At 47.3% G+C, this 27,820-nt stretch overlaps 1 protein-coding gene across 1 annotated transcript in view; it reads right to left on the bottom strand.

Annotated features, from left to right (window-relative positions):
* Positions 1-1,147: 1,147 nt before the first annotated feature.
* Positions 1,148-27,820, bottom strand: part of CTNNBL1 (catenin beta like 1) — a 48,024-nt gene continuing 21,351 nt past the window's right edge. The window contains 7 exon segments of the mRNA XM_083801997.1: positions 1,148-1,399; positions 6,793-6,865; positions 7,470-7,607; positions 13,377-13,457; positions 14,523-14,620; positions 22,791-22,972; positions 27,362-27,510. Coding sequence (XP_083658123.1) covers positions 1,311-1,399; positions 6,793-6,865; positions 7,470-7,607; positions 13,377-13,457; positions 14,523-14,620; positions 22,791-22,972; positions 27,362-27,510 — 810 coding nt within the window. The 3' untranslated portion in view covers positions 1,148-1,310.

Raw genomic sequence — 27,820 nt, 5'->3', positions numbered from 1 at the left:
TTTTGAACGTTCCTTTGGCTGCTGAAACCACGACTTCCACGCTGATCCCCTGAACAACTGCATTTGATGCCACCCAGGCCAGCAGTGCCTACTGCAGTCACGATTGAAGGCAGCCTTTAAGCTTCCCTGACAATGCTTTTTTCCTGGAGATAAAAAATGAATGCTGCCAGCATGCAAATCTCTCTAAATTAGGCAGGGCCCAGCTTACTGGAACAGTGATGTTTTGTGATGACAATCATTAACTTCAGCAGAAGAAAAAAGGATGCAGGAAAATAGTCTGAGCCACCTCTCGTCCCAGTCGGGAGTCACTGCTCGAGGAAGCGGTGGGATTCGGCAGGCTGACATCGGAAATTACACTGCAAGCGCAGAGGGGCAACAGAAAAATGAGCGGTGGTCTGTTTCATTGCAATCAATAGGTCAGTGAGAGGCAAATCACTTGGTCTTTCTGCAGCTCCCACAGTGCACTTGGAAGAGCTGGCGTTAGTGGGGCTTTCCCCTTTCTATCGGTGGACTTATCGCTGCTATAAACGCCGGACTCCCAGTTCAAGATTCAGAATACTGATTTTCTGCAGAACATGTACAGCTGAGTCCTGAAGCAGACTGCGAAAAGAAAAGTTGATGGAATTTGGGTGTTTTATTGACCACTTACCTTCCCCTTTCATTTTGAGTGGAACCTGGACAGAACCTCTCAAGTGTCCCCTTCCGGAGGGGTGAGAGCTGAACAACCTGTGCCAAAACTTGCCTTTGCTTCTGACTCACCTTGGGGAAGACTTAGCAGGAATGGCTAAAGCGGCTGTAGTTCCTGGTTTTGTAGTTCCTGGTTTGTGCTCTGACAGAGACCGACAACCCGCTGAAGAACAGCTGAACTGGACACATACCAACCCAACTGCTCAACCTCCCCAGTTTTCATCAGTAAAGTGGTTTGTACATTTTCCTTAGTGTATTGGGGTAACACGCTACGGTCGTCTTGAGCTATCTGTGCTTCCTCTTTACCCTGCTTCTAAGCATTATACTGTCATACTGCTTTGTGCTCTGATCACTGCTGTTGGACTTTGGGGAAAAAAAATGAAAACATCTTTGAGATGCCCTATTGCAAAATAAGCAGCTGTAGTCCCACTTATAGTAGACTTAAATAACAAACAAGGAATTTAAAAAAAGCAAACTATATTTAATATCTCCAAAATCCCATTTAGAATAGTTTCATAGAAACATCATTTTTATCGTGCAATCAGGGCTGGAAGAGGGCAGCAGAAGAAGAGAGCCAGACGCTGCATCCTCCTAGGGAAATACAGAATTCAGCCGCCAAGTCCTCAGAAATTCTCCAGCAGATCCATGATCCGCTTCTGCTCACTCTCCCGAAACTCCTGGTTCTTCCCATCCCCGATGTTCTCTGCATACTCTGTGGGAGAGAAAGCAGACAGACAGAAAAACAGACTTTGAGTAAGACACTAATGAACAACGGCCAACTTCTCTTACAGAGGTATCACAGCAGAATCTAAATCTGTGTCCACTGCCAACAACTGAATGGGAATTCATGTAAGGAGCACTGATGGATTTTTTTCCCCAATCTCCAGGGTTAAAGCTTTGCATAATAAACATCTACTGACCCCTCATTAAAGTTTTGTAGCACATAGAGACTACAGCAAAAACACGCTGCTCTCATTAAGGACCACAAGAAGCGAGCAGACACTCGGAAACGTTACCCTTTCCCCGGAGTCCAACCACAACGAGAGGTGACGGTGTTCTTCCCAACCCTCGCACTATCCCGGAAGGAGGAGCCCACCGGCAGCTGTTTAAAACCGGACAGCTGTAGCGCTCACCACTTCAAGCCCAGAGAACTCAGAACAGCCCTGGACATCGGTAGCTTTCCAGGTCCCTTTTAACTCCACGTATCACCCAGGAAGGTCAGGCAGGAGCCAATACACGTCTTGTTACACTTTCCTAACCTTAGGTTTAACGTGTCTGTTTCCCAAGCACCCTGAATTGGGATTTTTGTAAAACTAGTAAAGTGGAGATAATTCCTGAACCTACAAGTGCTTTTAATCCATATGGAAGGAAACACACCAACTACAGAGCAAACTCCCTGTCTTCAGCTAGACCCCAATCAAGGTGTTGCACATGGCCGAACACTGCACAGCAGAAATTCCCTCTGCAGCTCTCCTTCCTGACATTCGTTTAAAGCTGGCAGCTCTCATTCCCTTGCAAGCTTGCTCCCTCCTGCTAACAGAACCTACATATTCAAAGATGGCTTAAGAGGAAAAAATAAAAAGCAGATTTTGAGCTGCAAAAGCAAGGACCTGAACAAATCTTAGTAAATCAGGAGCAGACTGCTTGGTTAGACAGTGCTTTCCAGCCTCCGCCTTCTCTCATTCTTTCCCTTCTTCCTAAACAAACAGAACAGCTTGTATTCAGCATCTGAATAGTAACTTGCTGTAGAAAGTTTGCTTTAATATTTATACGTTCAGCACTGCTACATGCCTCTGAGCTCCATCAAAGCCTTTATTATAAGAGCACTGAAAGGAGTGAGGACAGGGAGAAGTTAGCTGATGTGGGAGTCTCCCCCCATGTGTGTACTCTCTCTCTCTCTCTCCACGTACAAAAAGCAGAATTCTTTGCCAAGGCCTCTGGGAGAAATCCTTTTAATATTTATAAACTGCTACAGTACCTGTAACAAGAGCAGGTGGAAAACACTACGGTTTGCTGCAAGTGAACCTGCCTGCCTCTCAGTCCTGGAGAAGGGGGACGAGCGCAGGGAATTCCTCCTTCAGAGGGCGGAAAAGCTCTCCATCACACGGAGCGCAGGCAGCAGCGAGCTCATGGAGCTGCTCGTTGCAGCTGCTCGGGAGCGCTCGGTGAGCTGCCCGCACACCAGCTCGCTGCAGAAGGGCAGGGCCCCGCGGGCAAAGGGCTGCATGGCAGGGACCGTAACCTGCCCTCTTCCTCTGGTGGGAGATGAAATGCAGCGCGGCAGACACAGGGTTACTTTCCCAGGAAAACAAGGCGGCAGAGCCCAGGCGGCATTTAGCTCAGGTTCTCCTGTCCCCTTCGGGCAGTATCAGAGCGCTTTCTGTCGAACAGCCTCGGCCCCCCCAGGGAGCACGGCGAGGAGCAGGCTCTGTCCCCAAACGAGACCTTTCCTGTGCTCTGTCAGAGTAAGTGCCTCTGAAACAGATGCAGCAACTGCAACTGCCTTTGTTTATTGCAGCCCAAGGGCAACGCTTTCCTGGGTGCCGCTACATCTTGACAGCTCAGAGCACCCAAGCGAAAGGAGGGACTCCTCCAGCCGGCTGCCTGGTGGCAGAGCCCGAGGGCCCCAGGGGGCTGCACGCGGCGGGCAGGGCTCTGCAGAGCGGCCGCAGGCAGGGGGCTGGTGGCCCAGCTGGGCCGTTTGCCCACCGGCCACCGAGGGCCTGGACCACAGCACAAGCGGTGGAGCTGCCACTAACGCCACTGCCCTTCTGTTGTCCCAGTAAGACGGCAAAAGCAAGCCACGAGTAATTCCTCTCGTGTTTTCTGAAAGCTCAGCATTTTTCCTCCTAAATATTTAGGTTTCCTGAGACTAAAAGCCCAGTGACTCCCAAGGCAGACTGTTTACTGGGCTACCAACAGTTGTCAATATTAATTTGAAAAGACCAGATAAAGCCCCCAGAACCAGGTTAAAAAAAACACATCATCCAATGAGATTTTATGTATTTACTTTCTTATTTAAAATTCCACCGCTTCAGTGAGACAGCAAAAATCAAACGTAAGCTCCCTCTGCCAACAGTTAAACAGAGCTTACACATTTCTGTAGCTACACAAAGGGAAAGGACCTAAGATTGGTTTCTGCTTCATTAGACAAAATACAATGGTTACAGAACAGTAAAAATCAATAGGGAAATATTGAAGCTTGTAATGGATAGTGGAAGCTATAAAGCCTGCACATACTGAGGGACCACAAAGGCCAAATTTAGCATCGTCCTTAAAACATACTTACCTTCTCTTTTTGATTACGCATGCTAACAGGTTTGGTTCAGCGTCCGGTGGGTATCCCTGCCCGCCACCCCCCTGACGTTACCTGGCCTAAGCCCAAGGTTTAACCAGGCCTCGCATGCCCGCGCCTCCCCTCCCACGGGGCTGCTCCGCCGCAGCTCCCTGGCCGGGCGAGGAGCCACACGGCCACTCCCAACACGCGCACCTCCACGGCCTGCGCCGAGCACCCCAGGCACCGCTGCCCGGGGAGGTGCGTGCCTCGCTCCTTCTGATGGGGGAGGCGCAGACCGAACGCCCCCGACGCAGGCACGGCCTCCGGACGGGGATCAGCCTCCCTGCAAAGCGCCCTCCCAGCCAACGCGCACCGTTCGGCCGTGTTCTTCCTAAGAAGCAGCTAACTGTCCCACTGCAAGTAACGCTCGATCTTCAAGCAAAAGGAACTGCGGGAGGACCGGTCAGCCTGCAGAAATGCATTTAATGAGCCTTCAGTTATTCCCTGCCCACTCCTCCCCCCTGAAAGTCCTACCGTAAGAAAACGGTCCTGCTTCCTCACTTGCATCATAAATGATTCTGAGCAACCCCAAGGGATCCATCAGCTGTCAGGTTGCCAGAGAAACATGGAGAATATGTAGGCCATAAAAACCTAACTAAAAAACCGAGCACCTAATTAGTATGCAAAAATAGAAAATAAAAACTGAACAAGAGCAAAACACTGAACAAAAAGTAAAAATAAACCAGCCCTCATCTGTCCTGAGAGCAAGCCGGAAGCCGGACTGGAAATGTTTCAGGCGGTGCTGAAGGCTCCCAACATCCCACTCATTTTGAATATAATCTCCTACGTTCCGCATGCCAGGTAATTTCAGAAATCCCCTAATGGCCTACAGCCCGTCTGGAAGGCATGCTTTCAGGGTCCAAAACCAAACCAGTACTTCAAACAGGCAAGCTGTGTTCAATGAAACAGCTCTTCTGGAGAGGCAAATACTTATCAGTGGTATAACTTGATAAAAGCTGGTGAATCTACACGGAGGAGATATTTGAACATAAGGGTGTAAGTCCTATAGAAGACTAAATGTCACCAGCACAGGCAGCAGGTAAGTTCTATACTAGTCCTACCTGCCAGGAGTCTTTTGGCACCCTGTTCCAGTGCTTCACAAGGGCCCACCAACAAATTCATTTCCGAAGTTATTGACAACTGTGAAGGCACAAGTCCCTAAAACTGACGAGTGTGACAGCCGGGGAGGAGCTGAAAGACAGCCCCAAATACTGTATCCATCACCTGTATTATTAACATGCCATTTAAGGTCTCCTTAGGAAGTGAACATATCCCTGCTGAGACTCCTGAAATTGCTGCACAACCTGTACTTTCTATAAGCAGCTTGCAAGACATGATAAAGCCATAGAAAAAGTTTCACAATGCAAGTCACCGTCTGTGAAAAAAAAAATCAGATGAAATTTTAATGCAGCTGCCCTTCAGTTCAGGAAGGTAAGCTCAGTATGTAAATCAACAAGCCACGGAAGTGAACATGAGGCGTGTGTGCAGACAAATCTCCCGGGTACCTGTGGCCCAGGTCACGCGTGGGAATCTGAACGCGGTCACGTGTCACGTCCTAAGTTGCAAATGGGCAGTTTGGAGGCAGGAATTGTTAAGTATCATAATTGAAAGCAGAAAAGACATCCTTTCCAGTCCCACTCCCCTCCCTGTTCATCAGCAGGCATCAGCTTGAACTTGCTGGGAAAGGACAAGGGCCAAAGATCGCCTGTAGCTGCAGGTTATCTCCCAGCCTCAGAAAATCACTCCTATTTCTTTATACCAGCTATCTTTCTCATCTCCTCTCTTTCCTGCATATGTGAAGGGAGAAAAACAACAGGATCTGCAAGAAAAAAAAAAGGCTGCCTCTACCTCCCACTGTTGAAGGGAAAAAATAAAAGGCCAGGAGCACATCATTGTTATTCCCTAAGAAAGCAGAGACATCAAAACAACGCAACCCAGAGCCCAGTACCCCAGAGATGCTGCTGACTTTCCTTCCTCCTCAGAAGAGACACACTCCTTACTCTTCACCAAAAACAGCACAGCCTCTCAAGAGCAGACACGGCCCCACACAACCCTCTGTTTACTAAAACAGGAGAGGCATCTCCTGGGGCAGCAGATCAGCGCTGCTCTAGCCACGTCTCACAGCTCAGAGCGGTGAGAGTCCTGTCCCTCCTCTGTCCTCCTCTTCCCCTGTCCAACGGCTGCTTCTGCTGAAGGACAGCAGGCTACAGATGAGAGCCACAGCTCAAATAAGCATTGCTCTAATTCAACATAAGCATTCAAAATAACAAGCAGTACTTCAGAACCAGGATTGCAAATCACAACAGCTACATTTTAAAGCTACAGAGGATACTTTAATGCTATAATCCACATTAATCTGACACTAAGAGCAAGACAAATACACCGTGGATACTAATACGGTGCAGATGGTAAAGTGCAGGACCATGTTAATGAAAGATGAGACTCCACTGTTCCTCCCTCTAGCATACATATACACTCCCCTTAAATATTTACTCTAGTGTTAAAGTCAGCAGCAAGTCCCAGCCAGCCTGTAGCCGATGGCAACAAAGTGATGTGGTGTTACGTGACAGCAGCGAGCATCCTCACTCCGAGGTAAGGCATGCCTCTTATCCCAGTGATTCCAGCCCTGCCCAGATCTCAGAACGTAACCGCTGCATGAAGCTGCTCATGAAGTCAAGGAGAATTACATGTGAAGGCTCATCCTACCAAGTGATGACCACGCTGTTCCTGGTAGAGAACGAGACACGCGTCAGAATATCTGAACTCACCCTTTAGAATGTGTCGAACAATTTTAATGGAGCTGCCCCTCATGTTCAGAATCTGATGAACTCTTTGACGAATCTGATCAGGGACAGGAAACAGAAGAAAGTAATCTTCAACAACATAAAACCATGCACAACCCCACTTTTTTCAACTTTCTTTGAGGTGCAAGCAGAAACCCCAAGCACCACAAAACCCAACTCAGCCTTGCTAGCCCACAGCCCTAGAGCACCCACTTAAAAGCATTCAGGAGGACATGTGGCACAGGTACAAGTAACCACATAATAAAGTCACAAATGCATCCGTGACAGCAGAGCAGCAGTATTTTGCATAGTTCAGGAAAAGTCACCTGATACAGTCTGAGCCTTTGAGAGGCCTTCTGAGAGAAGATCCTCTTCTGCTGCTCCCTCAGCAGCAGTACAAATAGGGTTTCCATTTCAAACTGTGACCTTGCTTATGGCAGACTGTATGAGCTCGGTGATAATGATCAGCTTCTGTACCTGCTATTGCCCTCCCAACTGATATAACTTCATGAAGTTGCACGGACACAAGCGCAATAAGTTTCCTCCCAGAAAAGGAATTATGGAAAGAGAGGATTAAGAGGTAATGTTTGCAAGGATTTATTGCCTTGTTTGTATCATGGATGGAAACACAGGTGATCTGCCAACCTTGTGTATAGCTTTACCTGGGGAACATTGGCATTACAGATCTCTGCCATGATGTAACAAATGAGCTGTAGAACAAAGAGGCCAGCATCCAGGCGACGAAGATAGAATTCATCTTCCATGTCATCATCTATTATCTCTCCCCGACGTACCATGTCCTGTAAAGCAGTGCAAAGAAAAGGGTGTCAAGACTGGCTCTCAAAGTACTTCCCATTAGGAGTGGCAGAACAGTGGCAATATTTGTGGTTTCTCAAGAAATGCTTTGCTCCCCCAAAATATGAACATCCATACATTTCTCACCAAAGAAATACTACTTTTAACAATTAATTTAAATTCACAAAACATTTCATTCAATTTTGAACAAGGTTTTGCTGTTGCTGGTTGTGAATTGTGTCCATCTGCAAATGTAAATATTAATGTAAACATATGAACTACATTCCTAAACTGAGTGATTACAGCCCCTGAATACGAAACAAACCAGTGTTTTTATTACCTGCAAGTTTTGTCAAAACAGAACAAAACCCATGTTCTTCTACCGGCCATTTGAGGGTGCTGGTAAGCAGTGCACAACATGACTCCAGCCAGCTCAAAGACCTACCAGGCTTCCAACTTTATCACCAGCTGACAAATGAGAAACCAGGTCTCAAAATTCTGCACAAGCGTAATTTTGCCATTCCCAGCCCTGACCTTCCAACAGCATTTGGCTGGAAGACTGACAGGGCCAAGCCTCCAGCTGGAGCACGTTGACAGAAGAGCTCTGGTTTCTGGGGCAGTGGCTGAGGGCTCTTGCTGCTTCTCAGGGCATTGTCAGAACTTTCTCAGAACGGTGTTTCACTAGAGAGACCTGCCCGAACGGAGTCCAAAGGCAGAATGCAAGAGGCCATTCCACCCTTCTGGTTCGGACAGAGCACTTTGTTCAAAACACTGGCAAAAACAGCCTGGCAATAAACTCTGATCAGTTTTGTCCAGAGAAAGGCCTACTCCTTCCAGAGTGAAGCCACCATTACTCTTTGCAGAGACCCACAGACCAGAATAACTGATGTCATGCATGACCTTTTGTGTTTTGGGGGTTTGTTTTTTGGTTTTTAAATAACGGAAACAGCCTGTCAGACCCTGCTAGCTTGCTGCAACTCCGGTTATTCATTATGCAGCAGTCTGGCAGGTGGGCACACACGAGCAGAGCAATATTTTCTCATTAGAGCCATCACCAGTGAGAGCACCGTACCCGTAACGCTCAACGAGAAGCGCTTTCTCCGCACGCACATGCTCCAGGCGAACACACACAAGGTGACCATCACCAAAGCTGATTTAAGCTACCACATTTTCCTGTTTTATCAAACCAAAGCCTTTCATCTAATTATAGGTGGAGTATTTTAGGCACAAGAAGGAAAACTAATCCTGTACACTTCTCACTGGAGAGTGCAATAAATGCTCACTATACAGAAATCTGATTAAGTGACTTAGAAATGCAGCTGTTTATTGCTGCCTCCCAAAAGTGAGAGAAGAAAGCACACGTAATGAAATACTTCTCCTTTCCTCCTAGGAATCTAGCTTGCCAATGAAAGAACAAGTTTAAAAAACAATGCCTAATTACCAATGTCATAAACACAACTGCATTGGCTATACTACAGGGTGCTTTAGCATCAGATCCTTCAGACTCCGGTATTTGCATAACTGATTTACTCCGTGCTTCCAAAATCACGGGCACAGGCATGACTGCACAAAACTTGCATGCAAGCTCCTGCCAGTAAAAAGAAATCCAATTTTGTGCAAGGAGCAACGTTCCCCACCCTACATCAATGCCAAATTAAATGAACCTGGTCAAATCGGGTCTCTAAAACTAATCATTGCATCTGGAAAGCCAGAGATAGGCAGCTATTCACTGAAATATCCAAAAACCCCATGTGAGAAAAAAGACAAGGCACTCATTCCCAAAACTCAACAGTGCGAAAATCCTGAACAGAAAAATATCAACAGGCAAGGATTTTGAACCGCCGGAGCAGGAAACAAAGACCCTTCCTGTTCTGTATTCTGATCCAAGCACGGTGATCACAGGAGCAGGATCCAGGCAACTGTCGTCTTGATTACATAGCGAAGGCAGCAGTTACAACAGCCTCTCTTGACAGAGAAACGAGATTATTTTGCACCAGTGAATTAAGCAGATACAAATTAGAAGACAAATACAGTCTTAGGTACCTTTTCACAGTCCTTTTTTAAAAAAAACAACCTTTAAATGCTAATCTGCCTCCCAGTACAGTACCAAGTAGCCACCTTTCCACTTTGTCTCTCTTTCAAAGCTGTCAAGTTGCTAACCTCCAAATGAGCACTCAGATGCCATTTCTAATCTGCCAACAATATGTGCTGAGATGCCCCTTGCTGATGGGAGAAGACAGCAATGAGATGGGCTTCTGTGAAGCTAAAATGAGCTTCTCTCGCACTAATGAGGCAGGACTGACAGGCCTCAAGGTGTCAAGCAAAGACCTAAACCTAGAGATACAATGGATCTGCCGCGGCTATGCCAGAGATCACATCTGCTCCACAGCCGCTGGACTGGGGCCCAAAAGATTCTCTGCATCCTTCTCCTTCCTTACATCGTATTCACCTTTCCCAGCAAAGCACAGCAAGGCTGTGTTTCTAGCAAGAAAGTTCAAAGCTTACCGCAGCCTGTTGGCCATTTCCCGGAAAAGCTCCCACTGCAGGCAGCGTCAACTCGGCCACGCTGAGAAATCCGCACACGCTCCCGTGAACTCCGGTGTGCTCTTTTTACGGTGCACTGACACCGCCCCTGCCACCAACACCAGGTCCTGCTTTCAGCACGGTCCGGGCAATTCATCGGTCCTTCTAACCTGAACTCAAATGCTGGGCTAATACCAGTCAGGAGTCGCTAGGAGTTCCACCTCTCCCTTTCAAGGATGGAATCACTTAACTGTAGCACAATTAGCATGTAATTTGTAAGTCATTATAGCGCAAAGTATCTGCTGAGAATATTTTACTGAATAAACCCGTGAGCATCATTTTCCACTGAACTATAAAAATATTAAACCACCCTTGTCTTCTCCTACCATTTTTAGGGATCACTAAGGCTACTGCTGCTGCCTATAATTATGCCTCATTTTAGAGGGAGCTGAAAGCCAGTTTTGCACCTTTTCCTACAGAAAGGATTAAAGATTTTGAGACGGGGACAAGATATGTACTAGGTTTCATTACCTAAAAACAGAAAAGTGCTAAGGCAGGCATCAGGTGTTAGAGACAAATGCTCGCATGTCCTTTGCTCCTAGCTTTCACGTAGCAATCAGGGTAATCACGAAGTTATCACCTCTGACCACTTCTGCATAGATTCCACAGAAGCAAATAGCTGGTTAACACTGAGATGAAGGGATGCTCTCCCTCTGGACCATATCCTCTTTCATTGTCCAGATTCATGATGCAGCTTCATAACAACTGTTCTGCTTCAGAAACAGCTGCCTTAAGAAATTCCTCCCTTCCCTTCTGTTCTCAACTATTTCCACGCCTTCACTGCCACAGTCTGAAGGGCTGAGCTATAAACCAGATCACAAAAATAAGCTAAGCTAAAAGAAAAAAAAAAGAAAAGAACTGCAAGAGCAGGAGCTTCTTATGTCAGCTGCTCTACTAAAGATAAAACTTCAGGTATGATACCTTCAATCATTCTTTGTGTAATCATGTTTCCACTTCTTGTAATGCAAGACTTACACCAGGATACTCTGTCCATCAGACTTGAATCTCTCTTTTCAGTATAGGCTGAACCCATAAAATTTCTTCAGGTATCTTTTTTTCCTTTGGGGCGGGGAAAAAGGAAAGGATTCGTATTCCAGATTTTTTGGGGGTACTGCGCCCTCCACCACAAGAGGATGGTCAAAAACCCCCAGGTGACAAAGCACAATTTCTAAAGGACCAAGCGTTCAAACCATCCATTTCAATGATTCATGTGCAACAACTACAAACGTTAAAGCAGCCCATAGATCCTGTCACAGCTAGACAATTCCCTGACCTGACAGACACAGCGATGGCTTTTGCCTACTTCTCCATGAGGAAACCGCTTGAGCCACTTCAGATCTCAGCAGACCGTTTCCCATTGACCATTTCAGGATGCTAAAAAGCAAAGCAATCAGTAACTCCAGAAGTGCTGAGGTTTGTTCCTTGCTTGGAACGTCATTATTTCATACCCTCCGTGCCCAATGCTCTAACCTGCTGGGAGATAAAGCAAGAAGTAGTAGCATGGTGACATGCTTAATATCATCTGCGCTGCTTAGAGATGACTGGGATTGCAACTGGACAAATTTCTAGTCCAGTCCAGATTTCTAACCTCCTAATCTTTACTACCAGGCTCCCAACAGCTCTGCTTTGAAAAACCAATGTCCTTCACATGCAAAGTACAAATCTGCTTCTCAGAGGTGACATGAGCAAATCTCAGTGAAATGCTTTGATATTTTCTGTTGAAATATATTGCAGAAGGTCAAAGCGCATATGGGATGTTTCTGCCAAATCCTATTATTAGCACTAATAGGAGGGAAGAAATGCATTTATTCCAGCCATTCCAGTCTACAGAGCACTGCAGTGGGGCAAAAGCACGCTGGCCTTCCGGATGCAGGAGGAAAGTCTGAGTTCTTGTGCTTTCTCTTCTCGTTTATCAGTAAACGGGAATGGGTTGTTATTAGTTAAATTGCTTCTACACAAGCTTCTTCACTCTCCATCTCCCTTCACCCCTGCTCTGTGTTAGCTGTTTGCTACAGGTGTTAACATTTGCAGCCAATTTCAAGACCTTTTTGGATAAAGGGTACCTACATACACTAGTTCCGCTCATTTCACGTAAGGGCTCTATATAGCAGCTGCCCATGCACTGAGATTTCAGCCAGAAAAATCAGCTCTGCTTTTCGATTTCTAAAACCCACACACTAACACTGAAACGTAGAGAATAAATAATTTCTTGTTCTGTTTCGAGGTGGATGAATGGAGAGTGGAGGGATAGCAGGAAAGGGTAAAGGCTGTTTTTCTTCGGGCCACTGTTCATTTGTGAAGCTGCAGCTGTCCATATGGAGTCTGAATGCTGGCAGCAAAAGCAGCTCCATTCATCACTCAGCCTTTTGCCTTTTTGAGCAGCAGCATCACCGCTGAGCTCTGATGCCCCCAAAATGTTTGGCAGCGCCTGGAGAAACAGCCTTGGCAGCAAGGGGACAGCTGTTTGTCGGAGCCCGGCAGGGGGCTGCAGCCCGGGCACGCTGAGCTCACCCGCGTGCGGGGACGGCGGCTGCAGTGATTACTCTCCGTCAGCGCTAATCAATCTCACACCCTCTTCAGCGCTGATACAGATAATCTTGTGGGAAGCGGGCCAAGCTCACTAACAGCTCTGCAAGCTGCTTCCTGACTCTGACAGCTCATTCTCTTTCAAAAAGTCTGTTCCAGCTTCAGTTCCAAGAAAGTACTATGCGGTACCCATGCTCATGTCATTCAAAACGTTCACTGCTGGTGCACAAAAGCACACCAGACTTTGGCTACAGCCTCATCTGTCTAATCAAAATAGAAGTTTTCTCACAGGTAATCAGAACTCTACAGACCAGGGTAGGAGGCCTCACACATTACCACGTAATTATCTGCATTTCGCTTCTCTCCATCCACCAAACCAAGCAAAATTTCAGACAAGTAAAAATGACGGTAAAGTGACTGAGGCCCTCTGCGTAGAATTCACTAAGAAATGTCCAGAAGCACTTGCTGTAAATAAGTTCTCACCCCATCTTATCTAAGGTACCAGAAGATGGGGAGTGGGGCAACAAAAGCTGAGAGAGAAGTCAGCACAGGTATGAAGGCATGGCTCAGAACACTGATCTGGCTGAGCCAGAAGCTTTGTGCAGATGACGTGCCTGTGCAGAAGCATCACAGACAAGGGCTAGTACACCTTAAGCAATACATACATGTTTCTCTCCATCGATCTTCTTATCAGCTGCCTGCATTGCATCCAGATACTTAAAATACAGTTCCATCAGCCTATCAACCTGCAAGGACAGAAGAGAGAGACCTAAGCAAGAGAAAAAGAACAACGCAATCATCTTTAATCCTTTGTGTTATGCTATTTTTCTTCCAGCTGCAGTCTATGCAAAATACCAGGCGATCCTGTCACTCCCAGGAAGGAACGCATTAGAAAGATGGTACAAGTGTTGGACAGATGAGCATGCGCAGGCTGCAAGCATTTGAACGTAATCCCATATCACAAGATGGTCTCATCAGCTCCAGCTAGAAGGAAGCAGAGACGTGTCCCTAGCCCGCTCATTCTCCTGTGTTGCAGCTCTCCAGTTCTCCTGGTCTCTTAAATGGACTTTTCTGTCTCTGCTGAATGTAGCCAAGCTTCTGTTACATTTAACAGACACCTCAGGGTTCTCCTGCTCTCCACTGCGTATTAGGCAACTTAAACCCTTTCCAGTAATGCGAAATTTTCTCCAGCTGTTAGAGCAGGTTATGAAAAACACCTTTAAAACATACTAATGAGAAATACAGAGGAACCAGTATTTCCCAAGTGGTGGAATTTACAAATCCCCTGGAAATTATTGGTTTGCAAAAGCTGCTGTTTCTTTTTCACAGCTGTTTGATCTACCCACCCCCATGTAAATATTTTGGAAAGAATTTCCCAGACTAAACACCACTGAAGTGATGCATTGTAGGGGAGGAATGGGGAACGTTGAGTGTGTACTAATGCAACTCCTACAATTTCTGCAAAAGAGCTTCACTAGAACAGACTGGCACCTTTCCATACTTCCCCGGTCCCACAGAGCCAGCAATATGTGGTACACGATCAGCCCTCAGCAGTGAGGCACAACCCAGGACTACCAGCTGTGCAAGAGCGCATACGATGTAGGAGGCCAAGCACTAAAGGCATCGCCAGTTCTCCAGTTTGTAGACAACAACAGGAATGAGAGAAGGATGGCGTGAGTGTGCCGGTCCCTCCAGACAGGAACAGTAGCTGCGCTTTAGTAACTTAGTGAGCGCACGCAGGCACCCTGCCATTATCACGCATCCTCTGAGTCCAGCAGCCCAGAGACCGCAGACACACTCCGCACACTCACCTTCTCACTGTCATTCTCTGTGAATTTATTCAGTAACCGTGTCCTCTGCTGCCCTCTCAGGTTTCGCAGAAGGGAGGCCAGGATGGAACAGACATGTTCTAGAGAAACAAAATGAAAATTGCACGCTGAGATCAGAAACAGGAGCTTATACTCTCTGTAACATGCCATTAAATTTACTACTAGCACTCCGGCACGTAGCTGCCGATAAGCAGAACCCAGGTTCCTTCCAGCACCAGCGAGCGGAGGCAGAACAGCAGCAGAAGCAGCAAGCTGCGGCCGCAGGGAGCACAGGCAGCTCCTCTCCCACCACAACCATGCCGGGAAGGCCTCCCCCAGACCTGCTGCACTACTCCTGCCACGCTGACCCCGCTTTTTCTCAGTGACCCTGAAAAACAGCGACTTACATAAAGCACAAATTCTGCTGTAGTTCAACTCGCCAGGCTTGCAGGTGCCCTCGCAGCACCCTGCTCCTTGCGGCCTCCACGCAGCCAGGGGCACAGCGCTCTGCCTCTCCCCGGGGCTCGCGGGACCGGGACCGAGCGGGGGCCAGCCCCCGCAGAGCACCCAGCACATCCAGGTGGTGTTCGGGCCGTTCTGTAACGGGGCCCAAGCTCTCTGCTCCCCGAGTCAAAGGAAACAAACCCATCTTCTCTAAAACTACACGTTTACACACAGAGGGTGTAATGTGCTCCCTTAAACACAAATATTTGGCTTTCCTGGACTGCCATGAAGTACAAAAGAAAGCGCTTCTCCTTAGGTCGTTTCCTCAGAAGGATTCACCAGTTTTATGTGCAACTCATACAAAACATACACACGGTTTTGAAACATTTCTCATCAAGTTCTCCAGTTACAACCCTCGCACATTGGCGCTATTTCATTTTGCCAGCGAACAACTTCCCAGGCAGGAGGAGGAACCGACCGCTTCTGGAAACCAGATGAGTCCAGGGAAGGAGCCCAGAGAAGGGTGTCCACCTGCCTCCTGCCCTCCGGGAGAAGGATGGGCCACAACCACCACTCACCTGCACCCCACATCACTCCTGCATGGGCATAGGAGGTGCAGAGAGGTGAATCCTTTGCAAAATGCATGCCAACATCAGAAACGATGCAGAGAATCACGGAGTACATGGCTTTATTAACGGGAAATAAAACCAAGCAGCAAAGTGCAAGGCAAATGACAGAAGCACGGCTTCCTCTCCCTTGCCAAATCTTTTGGTGTTGCTTCCTGCCTACAGCTCTGTGTTAAATATAGACCTTCCATTTTAGATATATAAATATATTTAAAATTGTAACTTCTCTCCTTTCCCTCACTTTAATCTTGATGATTAAGACTGATGAAGAATAATGGCCATAAAAGTTTCCTCACCTACAGTGATGGGGAGGGGAGAACAGTGTCAGGATTTATGTTTTTGAGAGGAAAATACAACGTACGGAGGAAAGGGATCACCTCATTGCCATCAAACCATTTAACGCGCATTTCCACAGTGCTGCCTAGCCCGGAGCCACGAGAAGCCTAGATCAATTGCATCAGCCTACAAGAACAAGTGACATCCACGCGTTCGTATGGATCTTTTGCACTAACAGCCAGCTTACACTTTCACCGAAAGGCTGAAGTCACACAGGCTGCTTGTCCAAGCCGCGGGTCTGCCCTCACGGCGGCACAGGTTATCTGCATGCTACAGAAGGGCAGCGACAGCAGAGGACAGGCACGCGTACACACGCACCCACCCACCCCATTTCATTAGCTGCTTACAGACGCAGCTTCCTTAGAAACAGATTTCTGCCTGAGGTGGTGTCAATTTTTCATGTACCAAGGAGATTGGGAGAGCTGCTGGCAGGAGGAGCAGAGGAGATAACAGGTTTATCTGGTGGCCAGCACCGCTCGGCTGCTCTGTCATTTCGACAGGCTAACATGGAGGTGAAGGATGGCTCTGGCTACGGCACTGCATGCTCTTGCTGCAGAGAAACAGTTATTCCACACAAACAGCACTGAATTAAGTGTCTTCATTAAAAAACACTGTGAGAGCCTGCAAAGTACTTGCAAGCTCCTATTTCCTTAAGTATTAAAAAAAGATAAAATGAAGACTTTTCAAAAATAAATCCCAACAGATACTCTGCTGTTATAGAAAGAAGGCAGAATCCCGTATTTCACACTATTTGTTTTTCCTTTTTTTTTTTTTGGAAGTGTTCAGAAGTGTTGACAGTATTTTAGTACTAATGTCCTCACCAATTTTATATATATATATCAATATTCCTGCACTAGGAAATGCATTTTAGCCATTGTTTTTGCTTTGGTGCCCATGTGCAGAAGGTTATTCATTGTACTGATAAAATCTTTGAAGCTACTGAGAAATCTAAGCAAACCGATGCAGGTTTTCTAAGAATGAGGTTATTCTTTACACACCGCATTCCAGAAAGTCCAGGAAATATCTATTTCCTGGTCAAAATGTTCAAAAAGTGTTGTGCAGAAATATTCCTCAACTGACTGATCAAGAAAATGCCTTTTTCTTGATCAGCTTCTCGAGAAACACCCCAGTGCGGTTCCGTGCCCTCCCCCCAAATCGCAGTTCTGCTGCACGCATGGCCCAGTAAGCTCCGGCATCCACGTGCAGGAGCCAAAACGAGGGCACGGCCTGGGGTAAGAGAAGCGCTACAGGAGAAGCGGCTGAGCCCATTTTCAGGGGATTAAACGTCCAGCTGCGCACTCGGAAACGAGAGGCGTTAGCTGGAAACGCGCGTCTGCAGGCCCGGGGACCTTGCCATTCCCCCTCGGACTGCGCTGCTGCTTACCACGCATCCGCAAATTCGTAAAAGCGCATAATCACAGTGTTTGCTCTTGGTGTGATCTTCTCTGGAAAGGGATTAGTGGCTGGTGCTGTTCCGAGTCCTCAGAAAGCCAAGCCCGCAGCTCCCCGCTGGGATCGCAGCCGACGACAGGCCACGAGCACGCAGCCTCAGGCAGCGCCTCGGCCCCATGGACTCTGCGAATTTGGGCAACTTCTGAACAATCAAACTCGCCAGCACCCAGCCCAAGCCCACAGCACACACACAAACAGGGTCTTTTTCATGGAGGGGAACAGACAAGGCCAGGGGAAAACGTTGTCCAGCCCCAATTTCTAGGAACGACTAACTGCGTTTCTCCTGCAAAACAACAACAAAACAAAGTCCTGCTCAGCACCGCCACCGATTCCCGTACCAGGACCAACTTACCACCTGGCAGCCAGTAAACATTCATTAAGAACAGCTTTTACCAAAAAAAATGTTGCTGCCTTTTTTTTTTTTTATTAACAGGCAAAGTTGTCTCCTTCCCCCCCACCAGCTCGCCTGCACGTACCCGAATTCTCCGCGGCGCCGACCCCTCGGTGCAGCGCGGCACGCGGCCACCGCCTGCTCTCGGCGGGTCGCCCCGCGGCTGCTCACCCATCTGCGCCGGCAGCTCTCCTTACACCAGCAGCACCTCGGGCTCTCGGGAGCCTTTCCCTCTCCAGACAGGCACGAAGACTTCAGAACGCAAGCAGTGTTTAAAACACCCTAATTAGATCGATCTTGACTTCAGCTGCAGCGTGTTGGAATACAGATTAATCTATTCCATGGCTGGCACTGGCAGCTGCAACAGCAGGAGGTCCTGTCAAATCAAGCCGTAACATTACGCTCCTCTGCCTTTATCACCCCCAAAGCTCCCTGTGTTTTTTTCGGTTTTCACACCCCCTTTGGAGGCTGCCCTCCGCTCCCCAGCGCAGACTCCCGGGGCAGGAGCAGCGCTCGCGGCTGCAAGGCAGCAGCAGCAGGCGCTGGGTGGACAAGAGGGGTGTTGTGATGACCCCACCAGGATTTCTCTAAGAGCCTTCTGTCTTGTAAAGATCTCCTGAGATAAACTGAGGTTTCTCACTCGAAGCAGAAAAGTACAAGAAAGAAAAAACACCAGCTCCTTCAGAAGCTTCCACCCTTCACGCACCGCTGCGCAGAAGGCTGTGGCTCCAGGTGGGTTTGCAGGGAAAAGCTGCACGAAGAACCTGGCGCATGCCAGGGCCAGCCCCACGCCGCTAACAGCTCTGTCGGGCACAGTGCCACCGCCCGCTGCAAACGTGCGTGCTGGCAGTGAGGAGGGGGCAGCCACAGCGGCGAAGAGCTCGGGTCCGTCTGCATGAGGGTTACCTGCCCGCCATGCCACCCCGACGGCACAGAGCCTTGCACGGGGCCTCCCTTCGCTGTTAATTACAAAAACGTCTGACCTTATCTTCCAGTTCAGCAACCCATTTCTTCCTTGGCCATCTGAAGGCAGCTGAGCAGTTCTGCTTAAACAGACCGATGCCTCTGCTAGGTTTCATTTCGGCTGACCACCACATACAAGAACGGTGTCTGCCGGCTGACAGAAGGTCTTTCAATACAGACACTCGCTATCGGGTCATTTTTCTGTTTTGCCTTTTCACTTCTCCGTGCCAGGGGAACTTATTTCTGCAGCAAGCATTCATTCCACAGGGCTCTGCTACCTTTCAGCGTGGGTCACACAGGAGTAAAATCATATTTACTAAGAAACAGATTTTGCTGCTGTTGTTTTTGAACACGTACAGCTGACTAGCTCCAAAGACAGCTTCCTTTTTGCTGGAGGGTGAACAGGCAAAAAAACCCCAGAGATAGGAATTCTCATTTGGAAATTGGCTGAACTAATTCTCAGGTTATCAAATTAAGCATTCCTAAGTAAAACTGACATCTAGGACAAGAGAAGGCATTTAAATTAAGATGAATTGAACAAACATCCTTTTATACTTCATTAGACTCTCCAAGTGAGCAAAACTAGATGGCAAATGGCTGTACAGAGAAATAGCAGAACATACAGCCTATCGCACGAGTTGTGGTTGCTTCACCACAGCCTCGCTAACTCGGAAGGAATTTGTGTTTTCTCCATTTTAAGCTCGCTGAGTCCTTTCAATAATCTCAAGTTAGTGCCCAACACTTCGATTCGACTGCTGCTTAGGAAGTCCAGGACTGAAGATCCCGGTACCTTTACAGACAGCTACGATACGGCTCTGTGATGGAAGAGGATATGGAACACAGCCATTCATGCAGCACCAGCTGCATTTCCAATTTCGCCACACAGGAGCATTATTTCAAACCTTGCCCCAGATTTACGCAGTTACCCAGAGCCAAAAGCGCTTTTGTCCCCTGCACTCGCACGTGCTGAGCGCTCACCTCCTTGCCTGCTCTGCCTTCCCACCTCGGCATCGCGGCGCCAGGAGCGCGCCAGGACCCCCGGCAGGGCGCAGAGCCGCCCACCTCGTGCCGACCGCGGGCAAACTCCTCGCCACAGCATGGGCCCTGCCTTTCGCCCGCTGCTCTCTACAGGCAGGCGACGTTACACCATCGTTACACCATCGTTACACCAGGCGTTGCTCGTCGCAGACACAACCACCACCGAAAGCCCGCTGCCGGGCCGCGCTGTTAAAGACTGTTAGAAAAGTTTCCCTTTCTTTTTTCTTAATTACATCACGTACATAAAAGCATAAATACGTGCAGTTTGGATTTCAATCATCCACAGTTTCCCTCGAGTAAAATGATTTTTCAACACCAACAGTGTTTACAATGTCGTTATCCGGCACTGGCATCTTTATGTTAGCTTTAAAAAAAATAGAAATACATTACAGAAAAGTTTTTTTTTTTAATCAAATTTAATTTGGATTATAAATTTTCGTAATAAACAAAAGCTCAACAAGTCACATTGAGTTTTTTTTGGTAGGGTATGTATTATTTTCACACATTTGAAACACCGCCTTCAAGATAATAAAGCAAGCATTACTTTTGACATGATTTCCAATGGAAAAAGCAGCATCACTGTAAGATAGAAACAAGGGGAGTGTTTTCCTCCCATCATCAGACACAAACCCCAAGCGTCTATCCCGACAGTCTCAACAGCATTACAGTGAGCACAAACTCCTTAGAATTGCTTTTTAATAAGTACTGAAGCCTCTGCCACAAAGCTATTCTAGCTGAACCGTTACAGGAATACGTTCCTCCATTTGACATAGACTTGAACACACTCCTAGAAAAAGAGAGTTGATAATTTTTATTATTTTTTCAACAGTCAGGACACAGGCTGAAGTTTTCACGGGAAACGGTAACGAGAGACGACTGGCTACCGGCATTCTTTTTGCTAAAGAGATACGCAGAAAGAAACGTGTCCCTAGGGCCACCCCAGCCCAGCAGGCAACAATTCTCAATCACACGAGGCTTGTACCATTTCCTCCAAAACCAGCGGGCACCACCAGTTCTTGCCAGCATTGCTGGTCAGCAGTGGCTTGCAACATCCAACTGCCAACCAGCAGCGCCCCCCAAGCACAGAGAAATTATTGTATCGCGAGAGGCAAAGTAAAGACATATAGTGTGCTGCTTACACACAACAGGACAATGCCTGTGACAGGCTCCAGGGGAGCCCTGTTACACGTCTCAATTAACTCCCACCGTCGGAAAGCCGGTAACTCACCTGCCCAGTGATGCAAAACACAGAAAATTGGACTTACTACCGCAGCATCTGAGAGTTTACTTTAATAAAACGGATTTCTGGACTCATATTAATGTCCTCCATTTCTTCTGAATATTAATGAGATGGAGATATCACATGAAGACCATTTGCACAGATAGCTCCATTTTCCTGAGGGCAGATTTGCCTTCCCCCCTCCCCAAAATAGTTCAGAACCTGACCCTTTTCTGGCTTTTCAAACCGATGCCTAATCCTCACAGTAGCCAAGACCGTGCACAATGTCATCTGCAGTCTCAAGATGAAGCAGACGAGACGTATTAACTCACTTTCCCAAACCGAAAAATTAAGTCAGTGACATGGGCCACGGACCCAGGTGCAACCGCACTCTCTGCGGTCTCACCACCCAAACCCACACACCAGAGCATTTCTCCCTCACCCCTACCCAGAGAGGAAAGGAACGCAGCACAGGAACGGCAAGGCAGCTGAAGCCAGCACCCTCTGTGCGACCCATCGCCACGGCTGGCGCCAGACTGCAGGTCCGTCCCCGCTCCCCATGCGCCAGGAGAGCCGCAGCCGCCCCGCCGCGCGCTCACAGCTCTGCCACCTCTGTGCCAGCCCCGCGGAGCTCGGACACGGCGCTCGCCTCTGCAGCACCACCACCGAAGCGTGCCTCCCAGGAGCCGTCTTGCCAAGCCTTCCTTAACGTACCGTTAGCACCTTTCTGATGTTGGTGCTCTAATACAACGTACTGTTACCGGCTCACTGCTGGAACATTTTTCAAGAAAAGAGCCACTTGCTGAATCTGCCACTGCCCTTCCTCACCACCCCGTCTTTCAGGAAGGAACGGAACAAGCCTCGGCCCGCCCCAGCCTCCACCAGAGAAAGGAGCTGCTCGGTCCCGAGGGGCAGCGAGTGGGCTCAGCCCCGCTCCAGCGAGGTCTGCAGGAGGCACCACCACCCTGCCCTTGCTCCTGAGAACGTCGGGACATCTGGCTGTGACTGTACCAACATGGTGTCTGGGTTTAGAGCTCCCATTTTGCTGCTGTTTTCCAGACATTTTTCTTTGTTTGCTGCAACAGTTAAGGACGGACACTAGGTAAGCCTGAGACATGCTCACACCTCTTCAGCTTTTGACAGTGTTCATCCCTCAGAGAACTGAGATGAGTAATGAACAGGCACAAGATCTCAAGCATCATTGGCAGTATTTAAAGTTTCTTCCAAGTAGTCAAGTATTAACGAAATGAAAAAGGAAATGTTACCAGAAGCAGGCATGGACTGACCCTAGATTCAGTTCAGCATAGGGTCCTGCAATAACACTCCACAGATTTCTGTTAAAACGGAGTTTTCCAGGGGACAGAGGAAAAAAATAGAAAAAAGCCAACTTCAAAAGTGTGCAGTTATTTCTGTAATGCCTGATGTTCATTGAGTCACACTTCAGTGCCCAGAGCCATGAAAACACTGCTTTTGAGGTGACATTTGTAGTTGCCTCATTACTCTTTTCAAAAGAGTTTTGCATCAAAGAGTCAGAGCTTCAAACAACAGACCCTACAGGAGTAAAATAACTTATTAACAGCACATGAAATGGAATCGCCAGGAACTGCTGATACCAAAACAAGCAGGGCAAGTGTGTCATCAACAGCCAGTGCTGCAGCAATGAATGGCAGGCTGCTCTGGACTTGAAAGCTGCAGGAAGAGCAATGGGAAGCCCAGCGAGTGCTCCTTGCCTCCTCCCTGGCAGGCACAGACACCTGCCTTCATTCGCCTCCTCCGCGAGAAGGATCTGCAAACAGGCCTACCTTCGTGCTCTTTTTCAGTCGTTCCAACTTTCTTTATTTTCTTGGGCGATTTCATGAAGAGTGGGAAGATGGTCCTCAGGCCAAGAATGTCAACAAACTTGTGACAGTTGTCTGTGCCCTCGGGTCCAATCATGGCGTGATCCAGCACCTTCAGGGCACTGCTGCGAGAAATCTTCTTCTCTCTGTGAAGAGAAAGCTGCAACTTAAACTTTCCAGGGACAGAAGGAGCTTTGAACTACGCTACTTCAAAGAGACAGCATGAAAAGGGAAACTGAAGTGACAAGGGAAGTCACAAAGAGCCTGAGTGCAAGCTCTAAGCAAGATTTTCTTCAAGGAGCCAAAATATTATATTGACAAATACTCTTTCCAAGACTGTGGTTGAAGATAAACTATTAGCTTTGCTATTTCTTATTATTTTTATTTCTTTTTATTTTCTATTTATCTATTTTATTGTTTATATATGCATTTTTATTTCTCAGTTATTAAGGAATTTATTTCTTCACCACCTTACAAACATTAGCACAAAACAGGCAGAGGAGACTGGGTTGGGTACACAAGACAAATACTGTCAGACCAGAAGGATCAGGGCTTAGATCTAGCAATAATTCACTACAATAAAGGGGTGTGTTTGGTAAGCACTGACTGGAGGTCAGCTGCACTGAAAACCCTTCTCCAGAACACGTGTTCAGTGGGAGGCAGACAGACTCTGTACCTCTCAAACCAGAGACAGGAGAACTTACAACTCACCCAGAAGACACAAAACACCCCGAGAACCTCGACCCGCGGCAGCAGGTGCCGAGGCACTGCACAAAGCAGGCCGGGCGGGCGCCAGGAGCCCGGCGCGGAGCCCAGCGCAGGCCAGCAGAGCCCGGCCGCAGCATGAGGCCTGCGAGCCCACGGCCGCCCCAGCTGCACGGCGACCCCCTTCCTTCTCTCTTTGGAAGAGAATTTGTTCTCTAACAGCTATGTAACTGTGTGCGCATTTACAAATAAACCCCCACAGAAACAAGCCGTGCTCTGCCCCTAGAGAGGCGAGAGCACAGCCACCCCTCCCCGGCCTCACGCAGCCAGCCGCAGGTCTCCTCCAGCGCTGCGAGGCCCAGGCTCAGAGAGCTGCAGAAGAGGCCTTTCCTTTAGAGACCTAGCTGCCTGAACCCGTAACAATATGCAAACTGAACCAAACATACATCGACACGCCAGCCCAAAAGAAAGTTCCTTTGCCCAGTGCAACCACAGCCGCGCTCAGCGCGCGCCGGGCGGTGGTTACGCAGCGGGGGCGCAGCAGCGAGCGCGACCCCGGGCTCTGCAGCGAAGAGCGGTGCGAGGAGGAGGCTCAGCACCACCACCTTCCCTGTAGAGGAAACTAAAAATAAAGTACTTCTCAGGCTAGACAATATAAGAAATGTTTTCAGGGGAAGTAATTGCATATTGATCAGCATTTAGGAAGGTTGCACAGAGCTGATCTCTGGAATATTCATTGGGTTTAAGTTCAGGCTTTTAGAGATCAATAGCTGCTTGACTGGACTGTCTAGAGTTGATTTTATTTGAAATATTTATTCTGCTGGAGGCCAAGTAGTTTATCTTAGTCTTATCTGGGTTTATTGCAGTAACTTCTAGCCGAACACTAATTCAAAGACAAGCATACGCGAGTATCACCAAACGGAGAGCGACCTCAGTCTTAACAGAGAACTCCGAATTACAACTTTATTTACTAACCATTGTTTCCTCCTTTTAATACCTCTGTGTCTCAGAGAACTCTTCTGGTACATTTGTTATTCTAAAAAGAAAGGTGCAAACATTATTTGGACTTCCCATACTAGCATAACACAACCTTTTACTTTCCCAAATAGTAGCAAAACAAAAAATACCAGACTTCATGGGAAAGTGCTGCACAAAACGGTTCTGTTTGATTAACCAGAAGATTTAGTAAAGAGATAGTCTTAAGTTTCCATGGGGTCATTAGGAACAGCAGGACAAGAAAACATAAAAGGATTTTAATAATCATGAAAAATATACCCTGACATAGCTATAGTCAAGCTTTTGGGAACAGCACAGAGTTTTCCATTTTCACCTTGTTTTTTCTATACAGGAGCAAATGTTTTTGTGAGGGTCAGAAAAAGCAACGGAATAGCTTCAGAGCAGAAGGTCATGTTGCCCAAGTGATGCACTTTTCTATAAGCTCCCTTTACTGCATTTCTCTATGTGCATACAGATGCACTTTTGGTTAATAACTGGGAAAGCCACACATCATTTCTCCTATGCAAGAGAGAATGTTCTTGACACATCCCCTGGGAAACCAGTGGCTGCATCCCCTCCAAACCCTAACACAATTTTACAGTGAAAGCAATAAGCTTCCTGTCAGCACTTGCAGGAGAACTGACATTAAAAGCCTGCTCTTCTCTCTTTGGGCTTTGTAAGGCAAACTGCATTTAGGTTACTAAGGCAAGGCTGAGGGCCTGTGTACTGTGAAGTGCTTCCTGACCTAAAAAAAAAAAATTTAATTCTTTATGACATTGATAAACTTTCCACTGGTGGCTACCAACCTGATGAACTATCTTATTTTTGATAAAAACAATACAAAATCCATAAGCCCCCACTGCTGCAGAGATGCAAGTCAAATAATTGTATATATCGTTGCTCTCATCCTAATCCCAAACCGTCAGCTTCATTCCTGCTGCCACATGCTCTGTCCTTCAGGACTGGTCTTCTCCCAGCCCCCCCTGCTGAAGCTCCATGCGCGACAGCCCACCCAAATTCCCCTCACCACTGAAAGTCCCAGTCCTGCGCACCATGTGCAGGACACGGCCTGCTACAGTCATCCACGTGAAGAGCATCAGCCACCCCACGCTCATTTCAGACGCTGCCACGAGAAGTTCACACACGGCTGCAGCATCTTTTGCTGATGGCCACACGTTTCAAGTCTCAGCAAAACGGGAAGGAGCGCAGCTTTCATTACTGTCTATAGGAATCTCTTGAGCATGTTAAATGTTCGGCTGAAAGCTGCTATGCTTCCCCGCAGCTCTGGGTGCGCGACCATTAAAAGAACAACTTGGCTAGATGTATTTGGTAGCACCACATACAGAATCCTGTGTTCTCTAAGACAGTAATGGAGATTCAAGCCTGATATCTTTATTCTTGCACAGCTTATCTATCTTGCACAATGTCAATAAACTTTCAACTTTGCTTATTTGTCCTTTCATCTCCGCAGACTATGGTGCAATGATTAACCACCTTCAAAGCAAATACAAAAAACAGCAGATCTCTCCCCCCGGTTTTCAGAGGACATGGACAGAAAAGAAAAATATTCTGCCCTGTTTGTTGGTAAGGAGGTCAATCACAACTGAGTGACATTTCTATTCGTTGTTGTTTATCGTAAAGGTATGAAGATACAAAAGTGCAATACTCCCATGCTGTTCTCTAGATACCAGTCAGACCGCACTCCTTACTTGCAATGCTAGCCTGCAGGTACTGTGGCTGTACTGTTCAAGAACAAGGAGCAAGAAGCTTACTCTGTCCAGCTAAGCACTGTTCTCTCTAGATCAGATTTGCAGCGTGGGACAAGTCAGGTTTGTTTTTTTTTTGTTGTTTTTTTTTTTTTTTTTAAAAACACACATTCAGGAAGAAATTTTCCAGCTGGAATCCTGATACAGAGAATGGTAAACATTAGAGTCCAAATACGAGGGAAAAGCTATTAAAAACCACAAATGCTAAGTCCCACCCACATGGCACAAGAATTCCAAGTAATTAGTTCTGCAAGGATAGCTTAGCAGCTTAGTACTCGAGGCAGAGGGAGGCTTCCCCTCTCGTCCTTAGTTTTGGAGCTTTTCTTTAATTAGCTTCAAGAAAACCCAGCGTTCCTATTTGAATAATCCACATTCAGTTATTTATTCAGTTCCCTGCTGCTGCACATTACCCAGCCATGCGCTGCAGGAATACATCATTTCTTGTTGGTGTTTGCTAAGCAGCCACTGCATGCAGCTTAGCACACTGGGGAAAGCAAGACAGAGTCCCACTGTGCCGGGTCCTGAGGAAGTCTCCTCTCAGAAAATGTAATCCAGTACCCATCTAGGAAGCAAAAGTGAACACAGCAGAGAAGCCCTGGAGATTCATGGTGTGACAAAAGACATCACAAGAAGAAATGCATACTTATGCCTATTTCACAAAACGGAAATTTTGTATCAACATCCACAAAAACTCACCAGCTCAGAAGACACAGCACAGTGAAACTTGAACTCGAGAACCAAAGGAAAAAAACATTCTCCTTGCGGAGATCCAGAAGTTCTCTCTTACCCTCATAGGGGTCTTTTCAAACCTTAGAGGGTTAGTAGCCTGACCTATTGGGGTTATTATATATTGGCCTGACCCTATAATGGGGTTATTATAGTAACCCCATTTCTTAGGAAAATGAGAAAAGTGGACTTCGTATGTCTGAAAAGGTCGAAGCAGCATGCTGAAAAGAGAAGACAAACATGCTAGCATGTGAATTGTATGAACAGAAAAATACAAACATCTTGCTAGAACATGTGCTGGTAGCTCAAACGCATGCAAGAAAGTCACAGTTCTACGAGTACCTCAGCATCAGATTCATCAGCTGTAGGCCCTCGCCTTTCAAGAAACGATCACGATTGGAACTGAGCATCAGGCAGGAGCAAAGAGAGTCAAACAGGTTCTCCATCATTTCCTGTTCCTCTGCTGTACTAGGGTTGTGTCGTTTAAACACCTGCAGGACAAAGAACACAAAATTTCCCCAAAATGGAGGGCCCGGTTTCGTCCACACTGTTGCAGAATATATAGGAATGTTTTGCATCACAACCTTCAACACCTGACATGCGTAAGCCTGCAGTCGTCAGAGCAGCAGTCACACACATCACCGATGCATTCTCTCTTGTAGCTGTGCTGCCCTTTTTGCTGTCCTGACTGTATCCCAGCAGATGTGCAGCAGTCTAATGCACGACTAGAAAGACAATACAGGGCCTCCAAAGGGAAAGGCAAATTCGCTGATTACGCAATTCACAAAACTATGCGGATAA

Source organism: Anser anser (assembly GCF_964211835.1).
Source record: "Anser anser genome assembly, chromosome: 16".
NCBI lineage: Eukaryota > Metazoa > Chordata > Aves > Anseriformes > Anatidae > Anser > Anser anser.
The sequence above is the reverse complement of the archived record's forward strand: the minus strand, read 5'-3'. Positions and strand labels throughout refer to the sequence as shown.